The sequence below is a fragment of the Branchiostoma lanceolatum genome, chromosome 4, assembly GCF_035083965.1.
Source record: "Branchiostoma lanceolatum isolate klBraLanc5 chromosome 4, klBraLanc5.hap2, whole genome shotgun sequence".
NCBI classification, from domain to species: domain Eukaryota; kingdom Metazoa; phylum Chordata; class Leptocardii; order Amphioxiformes; family Branchiostomatidae; genus Branchiostoma; species Branchiostoma lanceolatum.
Genome location: NC_089725.1, coordinates 25,013,014 through 25,029,115, shown reverse-complemented (window position 1 = coordinate 25,029,115; position 16,102 = coordinate 25,013,014). Strand labels below are relative to the sequence as shown.

The 16,102-nt window shown below is 40.3% G+C and overlaps 2 protein-coding genes across 10 annotated transcripts in view; one reads left to right on the top strand and one right to left on the bottom strand.

The window, feature by feature from the left end:
• The window catches only part of LOC136433608 (sodium/potassium/calcium exchanger 5-like), a 19,715-nt gene extending 17,727 nt beyond the window's left edge, over positions 1–1,988 (bottom strand). The window contains exons 1-2 of the mRNA XM_066425996.1: positions 1,905–1,988; positions 1,687–1,805 (exon numbers count right to left, since the gene is read on the bottom strand). Coding sequence (XP_066282093.1) covers positions 1,687–1,790 — 104 coding nt within the window. The 5' untranslated portion in view covers positions 1,791–1,805; positions 1,905–1,988. The remainder of the gene's footprint in view (positions 1–1,686; positions 1,806–1,904) is intronic.
• The window catches only part of LOC136433607 (leucine-rich repeat-containing protein 71-like), a 24,456-nt gene extending 8,354 nt beyond the window's left edge, over positions 1–16,102 (top strand). For 2 of the 9 annotated variants that reach the window (XM_066425987.1, XM_066425990.1), the window contains exons 2-18: positions 5,889–6,004; positions 6,351–6,481; positions 7,004–7,060; positions 8,122–8,284; positions 8,522–8,597; positions 8,898–8,972; positions 9,265–9,333; positions 9,543–9,702; positions 9,927–10,010; positions 10,249–10,338; positions 10,649–10,759; positions 10,984–11,038; positions 12,315–12,338; positions 13,383–13,483; positions 13,897–14,005; positions 14,557–14,675; positions 15,040–16,102. In XM_066425987.1, the coding sequence (XP_066282084.1) occupies positions 5,889–6,004; positions 6,351–6,481; positions 7,004–7,060; positions 8,122–8,284; positions 8,522–8,597; positions 8,898–8,972; positions 9,265–9,333; positions 9,543–9,702; positions 9,927–10,010; positions 10,249–10,338; positions 10,649–10,759; positions 10,984–11,038; positions 12,315–12,338; positions 13,383–13,483; positions 13,897–14,005; positions 14,557–14,675; positions 15,040–15,171 (1,672 nt within the window). In that variant the 3' untranslated portion in view covers positions 15,172–16,102. Of the gene's footprint in view, positions 1–2,052; positions 2,324–4,423; positions 4,559–5,195; positions 5,237–5,888; positions 6,005–6,350; positions 6,482–7,003; positions 7,061–8,121; positions 8,285–8,521; positions 8,598–8,897; positions 8,973–9,264; positions 9,334–9,542; positions 9,703–9,926; positions 10,011–10,248; positions 10,339–10,648; positions 10,760–10,983; positions 11,039–12,314; positions 12,339–13,382; positions 13,484–13,896; positions 14,006–14,556; positions 14,676–15,039 lie in introns of those variants that run through there. The other 7 variants (XM_066425988.1, XM_066425986.1, XM_066425994.1 and 4 more) reach the window with 7 other exon arrangements.

The following is a 16,102-nucleotide window of genomic DNA, read 5'->3' as shown; positions in this document are numbered from 1 at the left end:
GCCGTGTGCTTTATTTTGACCACTATAAACTACATTTTCACTGAGGAAACAAATTATTGGACCTGTCATCCTACAGCATTCTATGAACTTTGCCCCACCAAAATGAAGAGGCTATCTCCTGATTATTAAAACAACCCCCTCCCCCAATTAGACACAAAAGATTAATCAAGTAGCCAGTACGGCGTTGTGGTCTGCCCGATGATTGAATGTGTTTAATTTTGTTTACAAACGTGATTTATCTGCTGCTGTTCCCAAGGTTCGTCTCCATGCAGGGGTGGGACAATAGGGCAGATGTCTGTTATGTTTCAATAAGGTTTTTATGACCCTAACACTACGATTACGTCATGAGTTTAGGACATCAGTTCCTTTCAGAGAGTTATTTGAAACTGGGCTGTTAAAAGATTAATCGATTACAAAATCATTATCCTGAACTAAGGCATCCTCCTTTTGTTTTTATTTGGCTGTATTTGGCATGGATGTCTACCATGGAGATGCCCGCACCTGGTCCTAGCTGGCGATAGGCGTTTGGTATTTGAAGGCGCCACTTTGCGACCTTACTGCACATAGCAACAGTGTCTTTGTCGACTGGTGACCCCAGGTTGACTGTGCTGAGTGTCTCGGAGAACTCAAACAAGTTCATCTGCGTTGATCAATGTTGATTGACAGCAGCCTCACAGTTGAGCCTCTGGTTCCAATGAGTTGGTAACTGGGAGACCCCGTTTCAAATCCGGAGAAGGTCATTCTGGTTGGAGCTGCATTCCTCTTTCGGAATGGACGTAAAATAGGAGTGCCGTGATCGAGGAGATCCCCCAAGCACGTTAAAGGCACTTCAACAGCCTCATAACTGGGTACCTACTGGCTGTACCCCAGACAAATGAATAACATTGTACCTATAGACAGGGTACCCAGGAACAGGTCACGGGCATATACGTCAGGTCACTGGAGATTGGCAGTAGTATCATAGAGGGGTAATCTATTTCCAAACACAAAACATTGCCGCGTGACCTTGTAGAAGTGTGATCGATGGTGGAGGCTTAGTTCTGACAAGGTCACATGGTAGAAGTTGCACTATTTATCACTCCTAGCAAGCTAATGTTACGTGTTTATGATCCATTTACTGACATTCGAACTGATACCACTGACTATATAGTGGTCACTGACAATAGCAGAGACTAGTTAAACAGTTCGGTAAATTTATGTCCCTTCTTAAGCTGTCAGGAAATTACTCGCCGTTGCGTAGAGACAGTAGTGCATATCCCCTATCCAGACTAGATTGTCGTCTAATGATCACCTGTAGACAAGTAAAATACTCACCTAAGAAGAGGATCGTGCACAAAACAGACTCCTTGTGCAGGTTATAATGAGATAATACCGCGACATGGTCGTGGGAATTCACATATAATGAGTGCATTGGACTATACATTATCAGACCAAAGGTTTAGCCTTTGGCGATTAGCGGCCGTTGTGTAAGTATAGCCTTCGGGGTTGAAAGTCAGCAAGATGGTCGAATACATGAATGTTTTGTTGAAATAAGACCCTCTTTGTCGCGTTATCAGTTAATATTCCCATGTAGTCATTTACCTTTTGAAATGGTCGCTGGCGTCAAGGAGACAAAGCTACCTTGAGTCCCGAGCAAATTTACCTTTTCAGCGATGACGGAAATGTCGGGTCATAATCACCTAGTACCTGTTTTTAATGGGTAGACGGCCTTGGACATAAGCCCACAACTCCGGATCCGTCAACAAACTTGGTCGACATACATAGAGCCTTGATGTCGTGTCCATTCCCATTCGCAGTGTGGAGTTCTAAGTTATGAACAAAAGGACACTTATAAAGAACGTGACGGTCCTGTTTAGGCCTGGCCTTATCCCAAAACAACTGTACAATTACACTTTCCCACTCACCTGTTATGCACTTGTTACCTGAACCTACCGGACGACTTTCTGTAAACGTCGAGATAAAAGGCAGTTCTTTGTTTTGGTGAGACCTGGGTAATGACGACCCTGTCGATCTTTACCCTCACGGTAGGGGGCGTCACGACGGCTGTATAGGTGGGGTGAAAACAGGTGACGAGTCGGAATTCTCGGCATTTTGATCCGTATATCGTTGTGACTGTTATGGGCTATTAGCCGTGACGCTCATTGTTGCAAGTGTCGCATGTTTACGGAGACACTAGACGTGCGCCATTCGGACTCAGTCTTGCATGGCAAACAGCTGAAAAGTTGAGGATAGAGTTTTGAAAACCTCACGGTGGGCCAGTCAGTTTGGACACAATGAGCGACCGCCCTGAATCGCGGTTGTCGGGGAAGGAGCGGTTTAAGAGGTAAGCGTGTTTTGATGAATGGAATTCCCGCTCAAACGGATCTTATCCCCACTCAACGTTCTTGAGTTGAAAGACACTACCATAGATTTTGTCTCGTCTTTCTCTGACAAATCTTTTAGCAATGTTTTGAAGGCTACTGTTTTGGTAGCGGCAACTCCTGATTTTGGTTTGGTATATCACTTTCCCACATTTTCCTTGAACTTTTAGAGTCAATGAAATGTGGCGGGAAGCTACATGACACATTACTCGTGAATTGTGCATCCATTTTGGTCAATATGAATGTTCGTCCTTGTAAAGAAAATTTGACACAGATAATTTGTTCGGAGTTCAGCGAAAAGAACTACACTTTGAAACATGAAACAAAGACATTTCGGCACTCTCGACCTGTTCTAATCTGTCGATGATTGCAGAAAATGGCTTCGCAAGGCACGGCCACATTCACGTTATGTTGGATGTTTCACTTCACTTTGCCAATGCCTTTGAAACAAAAATTGTCTGTTGTAATAAACTGGGCCTCCTGGCCTCGGTGAACAGTTGTTGGACTGGTAGCTATCAGTTCTACAGGAGATCAATTACAGTAATCGTACAGATTTGAATCTCTACAATAGACATATCTCAGGTAACGTCCATAGGGACAGGTGTATAATAATGCACAACATTGGCGCAACACAAACAATGTCATATCGTTGTTCTCATCTCTTAGATAAAGAAACCGACTCTAAATTAAATATCTCTTTCTTTAGACCACAGCCCATTCAGAGCACGGACACGATATCATCGTTTGTCTTAACTTTGTTTTATTTCGATCCACAATTAATTTACAGTTCACTTTACACCGATAATGTTATAAGGATTCTTTTTCATTGTATTGGGTAGCGAAATTCTTCCGTTCGTAAAATGGATAACCCAAGCACCTACACATAACGATTCATGAATTGTTGTCGAGAGTACAAACCTCAATTAAAGGCACCCAGAGCATTTTATGAGGCTTGAAAACTGGAAATATTCTAGTTCCTGTAATCTTTATGAAATTGACATTTAATGCCATTGTTTATCACATTTACGTGCGGATTTCTTACCAAAAGTGCTCAAAAGCGGCACAAAAAATAAGCTACATGGTGATCTTTTAGTTTCATGCGCCTAGTGTAAATAGACAGATACAATAGCCCCTCCCACCTCCGTCAAAACGTAGAAATGCAAAATTAAAACATAAAAATGCAAATATTTGACGGACATGCAGTCACTCTCTCATTGGTCGAGCCACTAATTGTGATGGACAGTCAGGATCAGTCTATTAGGGCTTGGATTTTCTATCAGTTCTCACCACACAACGACATTGTATCATTGCTCCTTTAATGTTAATATGTATTTGCATAGTGTTATTGAAACTTACTATGTGTAGGAGTGACTAGAAATTGTAGTTTCTTATTCAAGTTTCAAGCCTCATAAAATGCTCTGGGTTCCATAAATCCGACACTTTGATAAACAATGGGTTTGAGAAATCTCTAGCCGCCGTAGTGCAGCACAGGAGTGCATTATACTGGGGGACGTTGGGTTGGGGATCTGTTGGACAGGGTGGCGAATTATGTTAGTACTTGCATGGTAGCTTTTCTCTAAACCGCAAAATACAAGCATATGTAAACCATGCAAACCATACATGATACAACCACGTTCTCATGGCAGAGGTTTGTGCTTTGCGAATGGCTTTTCCAGTTTCGTGTTGAATTTGATATATCTTACAAAAGTCCTTGTCAGAAGAAACGGTGTGTCAATACACTGAAAGGCATGCACATCTTTCTCGAAACTTGTTTACCTGTTCCAAAGTTTTGTCACCAGAACGAGGCTACCGCTCACCTGTGCGCAGAACCCAGTGCGCAGATTTAGTTGCTAGAGACAACATTCCGCGCATTGATATATTTTTCGTTGTCTCCAGGTATTTTTGCACATGAAATTTGCAAAATCTGCAAATCCAATTAACTTTGTCCTTTACAATATATTTTTTATTCCTAATAAATGCCTAATTTAGCACTTTTCCTTCTTGTGTTCTAAAGCTATAAGCTATTTATTCAATGAGGACTACTTTCTAGCGTAGTAACATAGTTGTGTCAAAGTTGGTGTTGTGCGGCTTCGTGTGTAAATAAATCTTTTCTGTTCACGTTTGTCAAAAACATCGACCTTTGGCAAACTTGACCCAATTCGGGACAAAGGCAGACGACTTGTTCACTCAGTAGCACGGTAGGTATGCCACTACAGTTGGTAGCTACGCCAGTACTCTTAAAGTTACGTTATATGACGATTTTTGCGACCAAATGTGTGATTAAGTTGGTAGTCCAAGTATGTTTACAGGTCACTTGTTTTGTTTGGTGTCAAGTCTTTCCGTGCTGCTGTTATGGTACTGTGCGCCTGTAGGTAGGTATGTACTACTAATAGGGACAAAAGAGGCTCTAGTGCTGCTTAGAAAACAAGAGGTTAAATCTAAAAGTTTACAAGTATCAGAGAAGGTATAACTGTTGCAACACATAGATTCCCAAGCTTGAAATTCTGGGGCAGGGAGGGGGGCTTTTGGAGAGCTCAAAGGAAAGGGGAAACAGGTAATACTCCGGGCCCACATTACACTAAAGCCAGATAAATTCTGGGTCTCTCATACTTAATGCTGAAGATGAATCTGTATGCCCCCAAAACATTGGTGCTACATATTTTTGCAAGGGTTTCAGGAAAGGGTGGGCAAGGCTAGGTGGGTTGGGCTACCTCAACAGGCTACCCTTTCTGAGCCCCAAGGCTATGTATGGGGTTTGGCCTCCCATGTGAGTGTTGTTGCAACTGACCTTTTTTTCACCCTTCAAACCTTTGCATTAGCAGGCTGGCAGTTTCTTCTCTAGTGTCTGATATGAAGTACCCTAGTAGGTACAGTAGGTATGTTTGTAGTCCTGTACACCAGAGTGTCACCTGTGTGACGTCATCAACCTCACCTTGGAGAGTTTTTCAATGTAGAACCACTGACACCACAGATTACATACATGTATAGCATTTGGTTTCCATTGTCAATTAGCATTTCTTCATAAATGTTACAGATTAACATTCGTATGCAGCACAGTGTTGTTGAATGTTTTGGGGATGCGTAGCCCACACGTTTGTACACTCTTAGGTCTGGTCTCTTTTCACTAGTTCCCAACAATGGTACTTTGTATGTGATTTTATTAAAAACAGCTCAACAGACTTTCATGTTCAAGCTTGACAAAAAGCTGTGTTTCCTGCAGTGAGAAAACTTTGACGCTTTGAAACTTTGAGCTTGAGAAAGCCAGAAACGAAATAGATATGTAGCCTTCACAAATTTCCTTTGTCAATTACCATAGCATGTCTTAATAAATGTTACAACGTAACATTTATATGCAGCGCAGTGTTGTTGAATGTTTTGGAGTTGAGTACGCACGTTTGTTCACTCTTAGGTCTGGACTCTTCTCACCTGAGTTTCCTACAAAGGTACGATACTTTCATGCACTTCTATTATAAGACAGCAAGACAGCCCTTTAATTTGAAGCTTAAGAAAAAGTTGTGTTTTCTGCAGTGCGGCGAAGAAAGTGAAGATGGGGAAGAAGCTGGAGCGAGTGATGAAGGGGGACCGCAGTGCCACCTCTGCGACCTCTCATGACACCTCAGATGTGGACGGCACCAAATCTCCTGGTATGACATCCACATAAAAGCAAAAGTTACTATATCTCTATCTGTGATCATTTGCAACATGTTAACATATCCATCAAGCCTGCTGGGCCAACCTAACTGCCTCATATGTTGGAAGACACGGGACCCCAGCCATCTCACAACAACGACTTGTTTTCTTCAGTAGAGAAATATTGTAAGATCTAATAGCTCATATCATGATGAAATATTGTCATGTCTGTCTGAAGTGACTGTATATTTGTTTGCACCAATAAATGTTATTGTCTGATAGGCAGAAATGTAAGTGCTAACAATATTTGAATAGTTCTAGTACAGTATTGTGGCATTTACATTTTATCTTTTGTTGCAGAGCCCTACAGTTGTACAGGTGATTTTGAAGCAGACTATACAGAGCTGTGTAACCGAGCGGGGCTAATGGAGATCCCGAAGGTGGTGCCACGGCCCCATAGGCCAGGACCGCCTCCGCCTCCTGATCCTAAGGTAAGCCATAGTGCAGCCATCCACATATGTGTTTAAGTTGGGGAAAAAAAACGTGTTAGGAATACACAATACAAATTTAATGGACGTTTCAGATATCATCCACAATCTTTTGTCAGTTACGGAGAAAAAGGACCTCAGTCACAGATGAAAGATACTGGACGCTCTCTGAAGCATCTGTCCGTTAAAGTCTATCTAGCTGCTTGAATAACTTTTGTATCCTATCGTGGATATTTAACCTTCATCAACATAGAAAAGGAATACTTCTAACAAAGACTTTCAAACCTATAAATATTTGCTGTAGATTTGAAACCTGCATTCATTCATTTCTTAGAGGTAGTCTCCTTAAAGCCAGTACATGAACAGAAAATGTACTAAACTTTTCTTTTAATTCCAAGTTACCTGTATGGGCAACAAAACAGTGATACCAAATCAGCAGAGTTCCGTTCTTATGATATTCCTGGTTATTGAAGACTGTTGATAATAATACTAACATCTTAATGTTGCGTTCTCCCCCTGAACAAGTCTGCCACCCCCATGTCCCAAAGAGAGAGTTGTAAAAGTGCCCGTAGTACACGTATGGTAAGTGTGTGGTTGTCACTACTAATAGTGCAGTCCTCCCTCTAACAGCTCGGTGTAGGTGGCAGTAGCGGTCGGCAAGGTATCCTAACAGCTAGTCGTTAGAGCATACTCCTATTTAAGACACACCTGAAATCCTATTGTGAACATTGCATTGAAGGTAAAACAGAGTGGGTATAGCCTTCACGGTTGGATTTCAGGCAAATTTCTAAAATAGGAATATGTCATAGGCTAATCAGAAACTTCAATGGCTGTAGTTGACTTATACTATTATCCTGGTATCCATCCACATTTTGCTACCTTAATTTTCTAGATCAAGAACCTGTTGCTAAGATGTTGTGCTTTGAAAAGGGACCTGGTAGCTAAATATTGATGGATGCCAGTCTAGCTCTGTACCATTTTAGCCTTGATCTAGTCCATTCTGTAGAGGTGGTTCCAATAGTTCTTTAACATAGTTCATTTATCAGGTGTTAACCTCCAACAGTGTAAGTAAAGCAGCGGATGGAGGTTTGAAACTGATACGGTGTTTTCGAGGTGAAGGTGTGAAACTGATATGGTGTTTTCGAGGTGAAAGTGTGAAACTGATACGGTGTATTTAAGGTGACGGGTCTTATCACTTATACAGTAATGGTAGGAGAGTGTAGCCCTCATAGCAAACTTGTGGTTAGGTGATCGTTGGTGAATACACTGGTGTTCTTTTATGTGTAAACCGGCTGTAAATCTTTATCATTCTCAACCCTGCCTCCAAGGAAACAGCCACATACAGACCACCTACCAATCATTCTGAATTTGTCCAGCAAGTGTCTCTTTCAAGACATTTCTTGAAAAGTCAGTCCAAACATTTTTATTTCTCGTTTCTCAAGATGTACAAATTGATATACTGTGAAAACAAATTTTCTCAGGTTAACTCTGAATGGTCTCACCACACTGTCATCACAACAACCAGCCAAACAGCTGTAACACACAGACCTGCAGCAGGATTTTATAACATTACAGGGTATGGACAGGCAGTTAGAAGTGTTGTATCTAAGAAGGCAGTTGTATTGACTGCTGGTTTTCTGCAGGAGAAAGTGGAGGAGCCAACATCCCCGGTGCCCTCGGAGCAGGAGGAGCCCCCTCCCACCACCTACACCACCAGCGACAAGTTTGACTACTTCAGACCCAAGGTGCAGGTGGAGCTGGAGAAACCTGAGGACAAGAAGAGCATGACTGAAGTCTACATCAGAGGTAAAGGGAACTTGGTGGTGTTCTCTAAGTTTAAGGCTTGGATATTGCTTCAACTTTTGTTTAAGCACCTTGTGAGAAATAAACTTTACCAATACATGATCAAGACTTGTCTAGATAAAAGAGTGACATAATGTTTTAAAATGTATCCCTGGCTATTTATTGCTTTGAGTTATGTTTTGAGGCGAGGCTAGATCATTTACAGAGGTGCCTTTTCTAAGTCACCAATTTGTGTTCTAGGTTGGAAAGTGGACCAAAAATACATTGACATCTTCAAGCAGTGTTTCCCTGCTGCAGACAAGCTGCATACAATCGAGTAAGTGAGAGAATCTATGATGCAATGTAAAGCATGCCATATATGCATGCATGGTTGTAGATTTTGAAATGTGTTGCTCTGAACTTAACTGTAAATTGTAAGATTGGACACTGATAATAAACATCTGACATACATATGATATACAGTATATGACCAGATAGATTGATTGTTTCCAAAGTGAGACAAGAGATAGATTTTTAGTGTTTACTCATGACTGTCACTATGTAGACACTAACTTTTGTTCTCATCAAATATAATGCTCTTGTTAACTCTATGTCATACCTCTCTTGTTGTCCACAGCTTCTGGAATGTGGGCTTGACAGACAACACTCTGGCTCAGTTTGCAGCCGTCGCCTCGCAGTGTCTCAATCTCAGGTAAGGTATTTTCATTTGACATGAAGCAGATCAGTCTTGTGTTTGATGTGTGTTAAAGAAGTTTGAAATTATACCACAGTCTGTCACCATTTCCACAGCCAGTCAGGGGGCCCGTATTCCTGATGAAATCTGTTGAAAAGCAAATGGTCAGTAAATCATCTGCCAACGGTTGAATTGTCAATAGAGAGTGGAGCCCTTGTTGTTCCATCTAAGTCTTTTATGGCAGAAAGCTTGTTAACTAATTCCAACCCAACAGTTCAATGATAATTGTGTTTTTTTTTTAATTTCTCAGGACTGTCAAACTGGATGGAAATCCTGTGCCAGGGGAAGGTTTTCATCAACTGATAGGAGAGGACAGCATGTAAGGACTGACTCACTTATTTTCGATGTATTGCATGATTAAGTGCTCTGCTGACAAGGGATGCTAACACACACTATAAAATTGATTAACTTGCCATAAGAACCCCACTTGAATACCTGCCAGTAATATGATTATAGTTTGAACGAATCATTTTGTATTCACATTTAGGTGATCTCACCAACATTTGGACTGTCTGTTATTTTTTACAGGATTGTCAGCATGTCCCTGAGAAGCTGTAAGATAACAGACAAGGGTGCGGAGCTGATTGGGAAGGCCCTGTCTACAGCCAAGACACGGAACCAGAGTCTGTGTGCCCTCAACCTCAACAGTAACATGATCACAGATGCAGGGGCATGCCACATTGCTAATGTAAGTAGACAGCATTGGACTTCTATGCTTAGTAAGATATTAATTTCATTTCTTTTAAAAAAAATGGTTGATTCCCTGTGAATCTGTCCAAGAATACAGTTTGCAGGGTATAAAGCACTATTGTGACATAATTATTGCTGATGTCTGTCATATTTTCTCAGAAGTGCAGCACTCTTTTGACTGAATGTGTCATGATGTTATTTTTCATAATTCTCCCCTCCCAGGGTTTGAGGATGAACAGGACACTCCTAGTTCTCTCCATTGCCAATAATGCCATTGGAGATGAAGCAGCAAAGAAGTTTGGAGAGGTGACTTTAGGGACATTTTCAAATCCATTTTAGTTTCACAATGTGCTAAACCAGATTTCTTATAAGCAAGTGCACAGCCAATCACAGTGTTGCTACTGTAAGTAACCTTCAAACTAAGGTCTTGCCCAACCAGATCACTGGTTACATTTCAATTTGAAAGTTCTGACCAATCATGCTGTTTACCTCCTTTGAACAGAAATTTCCTGGCCAATTAGATTGTTTCTTCTTGTCCCCCCAGGTGCTGTCCAGATTTTCCCTGACTCATGAGGAAGTTGTGGAAAGGAGGAAAGTTCTGTCAGAGAAGGGAGCCCCTGATGTCAGGAGATCTGTAAGTACTAAACTATGTGAGACTATGTTCCCATCCTACCCATCATTGTGCTGAATAGATTTTTTGTGTCTAGAAGTTTTAGTTCTAATGATATACCTCCATTAGTGTTTTATTCACACTTGTTTGGGGTAGCTTTAATGCACATTGTATATGAAACAAAGATAGTTGATCCATGAAATTTTGAGCAATTTAAGCTGCTCGGTTGCTTCAACAACAAACCTCCCTCATCTGAAACATTAAATGTGAAAATCTATGGCTGATATAGGATATACTGAAAGTTGGCTGACTGTTCACTATGTTGTTATCCCAGCCTATCTCTAGGAGAGCGGAGTCCAGGGACAGGCCAGGGAGCCAGAGCAGCAGGTCACAGCTGGACAAGTCCATGGCAAAGTCTGGACGCGCCTCCTCCAAAGCTAAGAAGGTCAGATTTTATGCCATGGTGTATTAGAATTCCTTCTTTGAATAAGCAACGACTTTCCAGGTTTATATTCTTTCAATGTTTTTTTGTTGTGTCGGTCTGTAATAGGACTGTTTTGTACAAATTTTGTTGACAAAATTCTTCACTGTTCCAGCAAGACCTAACATGCAATGAATGTCTGTGTGGCTTATCATTGTGACGGGTTTTGACACTTCTCTTACTTACAGGACAAAAAGGAAGATGACAAGAAGGGAAAGGGAAAGGATGAGAAGTGGAAGAAAGGTGAGATGGAATCAGTCCAAGTTTGCATCTTTTTTTCAGGATTGACTTAACTTTGTTTTATACTATTAATCACGGTTGTCTTTTGTAGAAGTAAACTTTTAAGGTAATGTCACTGGTGTGAAACTTTGTCATGTTATTACTAATGCATGATGCTTGGCAACTCTGTAATCATGATAATAAACAAAATGTGACTATAACTCTAAAAGCATGACTGATATCAGCTAAAGTGGTAACTTAACTGTTCAACAGCTTGTGCAGAGTTTTTGTCCAACACTATTTTCACATTTTCCTCCCCTCTTTTCTGTCAAATAGTTCACTTTTGGTAAAAAGGAGTTGGTCAACTTTAGAAAAAACCTGACCTTCCGTATCCTAAATTTATCGACTGTAGACTTTTGGATAATCCGATTCCTTCCAATTTTTTATTCTTTAAGTATCATTCTGGTGCATTGCATTTTTTCATAAACTATAGGTTACTTAAAATGTTCCACATTGCCCTCCAAGCAGAATGTGAGAAATGTCAAAGCTGACAAGTAAAGAAAACAAAACCTAATACCTGGCTATCTAAGCCCTCCTTCTCCTTCAAACCTCCCCACCTCTGCTTGGGAGCTGAGTTATTTCAGGGTGCCTATGAGTATGACTTATGTGTTGTTGTGACTTGTGCCTGCTGATACGAGCCCTAACTGCCCTAACTCCAGGATCTGCCAATAGTCCCGTAACAGGTTGGGCTGTGCTTTCTTTGGCAAGCATGAGGGTGTGCTTCTGTGTGGTTTAATGGTATCAAGGTGCTTTGAATAGATTAATCTGTGAAGACATTGAGCTCATGTCAACACAAGCCTGAAAGACCTTTAAGACCATGGTTCCCAGATACTGTGAAATGCGACAAAAAGGTCACATGGAGGGACCGATACAATCTTGTCTATGTGGACAGGTGATCACTATAAACAGGATCCTTCATGCTTGTGTCAATGGGAAGCAACATCTAAGGGACAACCAAAAAGTGTTCACCTTCATTGGCCAGGTGTTCCTTTTGTAGAAGTGGTCACACGTACAGGTTTGACAAACGTTAAGAATGAGATAAAAATATTGAATGATGCAAACATCTCTAAAAAGCTCTTTCAGGCTTGTTTTGAGGTCCTCGATATAATTAGTAAATTTGTACATTGTTGATATCCCTGTTTGTTGTATTGTCCATGTCAAACTAACATGATGGTTTCTTTTCATCCCTCCATCCATCCATTCATCCCTCACTCACTCCATCCCATGGACACAACCATAGAGCCACAGCGGGGTGCTTCCAAAGGTTAATCATTGGTGTTGGTTACTCTATCCTCTCTGTCAATTAACAATACATTGAAAAAAATCAGTGAAATCCATAACTTTATCTTGATTACTCTAACAGCGAGTGCTTTGATAACCTCTAATCAGTAATACATGTATCTGACTTAGACATTTTGTTTTGTTTCTAGTATGATTTTTAACTTTTAATCCTGCACTAGAACAGAGCAATCCACCAAGTGTTTTCAAATCATGCTTAATCAACATGCTTTTTTAAAGTTCATTAGATGTTCACAGAATAATGCAGAACATTTGCAGTAGACAAATTAGCCAGTTTTAAATGCAAGTCATTATGATCATGAGCATCTCTTCTTACATGATGATCCATATCAAAACATATGATATCTAAGAGGGAATTTTTACTAATATTACATGTTACAATATAGAATATAGTCTCATTTGAGGTAGGCTGTAGAGATGCATGCTTTGTTTAGATGTTCAATTCTTGCATGAATTTTGATTGAACTGTGTTTGTATGCTGTTTGTATGCAAGCAAACTCTCTAGGATTTACATCTGAACTACAAACAGGTATCATTTTGCATGTGGTCACGTGAGCTGAAAGATCTTGGCAACATAGTATTTTGTTGCCTCCATCACATATACATTTTAAGTTGGTAATGCCATTTTAGTATTAGGCATAAATTTATTTAAACAAGCAAGATCTCTCAGCTCATGGCAATGTGCACGGTTGTAGCCATGCTATTGATGTGCTATATGTTAGCCCAGAGATTTCAGAATTCAAAAAAATCTTAACTACGTTAGAAAAGAAATATATTTATCTCTCTCTTTAAATGTTTTCACCACAGCACAAAAGAACGTCACTTCTTGTGCTGAATTGACACTTGCATGTCATTCAAGCTACATGTACATTGGACATTGCATTTATTCTCTTAAACACTGCATAATGGAAACCTACTAATTTTTACTATTAAAGAATTCACACCTATCAAAACACCCCATCCTACCTGCACATGGACTCTTTAACTGATGCCCGTCGGGTAATTGCAGTTGCTTCCCTTGCAGAAACTCTTGGCAAGGTGTCCAAGGGCAAAGGTCGGCAGTCAGGCGGCAAGAAGGGCCAGGGAGCAGGGTCTATAACTGAGGCTGAGGTAAGAAGGAATAGCCTGAATCCATGATTCTAAAAAAAAAGTATAAACTCATCAGCATAGTGGTAATGATTCACGGGAACACTAGACTTGACTACAGTATTTCTGTCTTCCGTATCGTAAAACATGTATTGTTTGGCAAATTTGGTGAGTGAAGTATCAGTGGTGACTTGGTAAAATATTATGAATTCATTTATTTTCGTAGGGACTTAATTTCTTGGTAGAAGGGCAAAGGAGATATTCAGGGTGTTTGCAGTTGAAACAATTCTGTAGTAAAGGAGTCATACATGTACTTTGGAAACACATATTTGTGGGGTCATGAATTTGCAGTGAAGAGCTCACTGCAAAACTGCAAAAATAAAACCACTGTGAATACTTCAAGATTCATAACATATATCCATTGACTGCTCCTACAGACTCCTGACATCCTGGAGATTATCAACCCCCTGTTGGAGGAGGCAGAGAGAGTGGATGGACAGCTGCTCATCCCAGGCAACAGGGCACTCATCAACCTCAACATCTCCAGTAAGGATGACTGTCTGCTTTTACTTAAGAACAGACTTGACCCTGGTACTGAGCACCACCCAAACACATTAGAACAGACCTGTTCTCTGTGCTAATTTACTGCTAAACACTAGTCACACACGAGATCAGATCTGTCCTTGGTGCTGAACACCATCCAACACAATAAAACAGACCTGTCCTTAGTGCAGAGCACCATCCAAACTAGAACAGACATGTCATTGGTGCTGAACACCATCCACACACATTAAAACAGGTCTGTCCTTGGTGCTGAACACCATCCAAACACATTAGAATAGACCTGTCCCTTGGTGCTGAACACCATCCAAACACATTATAACAGGTCTGTCCTTGGTGCTGAACACCATCCAAACACATTATAACAGGTCTGTCCTTGGTGCTGAACACCATCCAAACACATTATAACAGGTTTGTCCTTGGTGCTAAACAATATCTTCACACCCACACACATGAGATCAGATCTGTCCTTGGTGGTGAACACCATCCCAGAACACTTGAATCCTAAAATACATGTTATTCTCTCCACTCTGCAGGAAACAGAATAGGAGAGGCTGGTCTGAAGGCCCTGCTGAAAGGGGTCCAGTACCAGATCACTCTCACCACGCTGGGATCACGGTCAGGTGGCACAGGGCTCATGAGGCTGTCGGTACAGGTAAGATACCAGAGCTCTCTTTATCTCTCCAAAAATGAGGAATTCAGGCACCATTTAGGAAAATAACTTACTGTAGCCGTGCAAGGTAACAGTTACTCTAGCAACTGGATTATATTGTATCCCATCAAAAAAGTGTTATCTTGCATATCTTACTACCCTTCTAACCTTCATTGATGTAACATACTGTAGCCTGTTTTCAGAAGAAGACCAAACTTTTCCATGACTTCAGAAAAAAATTTAGGACATGATGTGAAGTGCATTCCTTTTAATTTGTAGTTGATTGTATGAAATTACAATGATACAGGTCTGTGTGTCATACATGCATGTTCAGTTGTCCAATCTCTATTGGTTTCTTCTTTTTCAGAAGAACAACTTCCCTCCAAGCCACGAGTTGTACCTGAAGGTGCAGGAATTGATGATGACTCGAGATCCTCTGTACAAGCCACCATCTAAAACTCCTGATGAAGAATCAACATCACAGGCCACTGGATCGTAGTACACAGCTCTTTTACTATGTACTCTATGTCGTTCAACCCCACCTGGCTTACAAATCATATGGAGGTTGACATACGTTGAAAACAAGTCATGTATTCACAAGGGTAGTAGCCTTTACACAGATCTTGTGCCATGTACATATGTGCTCTATGTATTTCAACTGTACCTGACTTACAAATGACATGGAGGTTGACATGTTTTAAAGACAAGTAATGTATTTACAAGGGCAGTAGCCATTAAAAAACGGTCCACTGTTGTGGATTCAGATTCTACTTGTTTTACTGTAACAGTTCATGTTCCTCAGAGAAAGTGTATGTCAGTTTGCTCTCAATAGATTTTAAAACTGAAGGGTCAGTTTTTTGGTTAAATGTTATGATTGAGTATGCCATAAAAAAAAGTGCGTTCTTAGAAAATGTGTCTTGCCAATGCTGTTTTTATATGTCTGAGTGCAATAATGTCTACACTGGAAAACAGTGCAATGGTTATAAACAGTGAAAAACATGTTGGCAGTTTTGGCATTACATTTTGTCTACAGTTTTTTTTATATATCTGTAACTGAAAACAGGTGTGCCACTGATTTTAGTATTCCAACACTTAAGCCATGTTTTATGTAAGATAAAAAGGTGTTTTACTTTTGTATAAATTTGTTATGTTATAAATATAGTATGATTACTCATGTGCTTTAAAATTATGGTGGGCATAGCTCAGTTACACAACTTGTTTTAAATGTTTATGAATCTTTGTAAGAAGATATCTGGTGTATGGAAAATGCAGTCAAAGATTATTTGGTCTCAAGGATGGTAGCTATATTGTTTGTGATGTACACATGTACATGTACCTGTCAGGGTATGTATATATCTACTGCAAAATTGAAAAGTGTAAAGTTATTTGAAATTATTTTGGTGTATATAAAGTGTTTGCAAGTAGTTTCA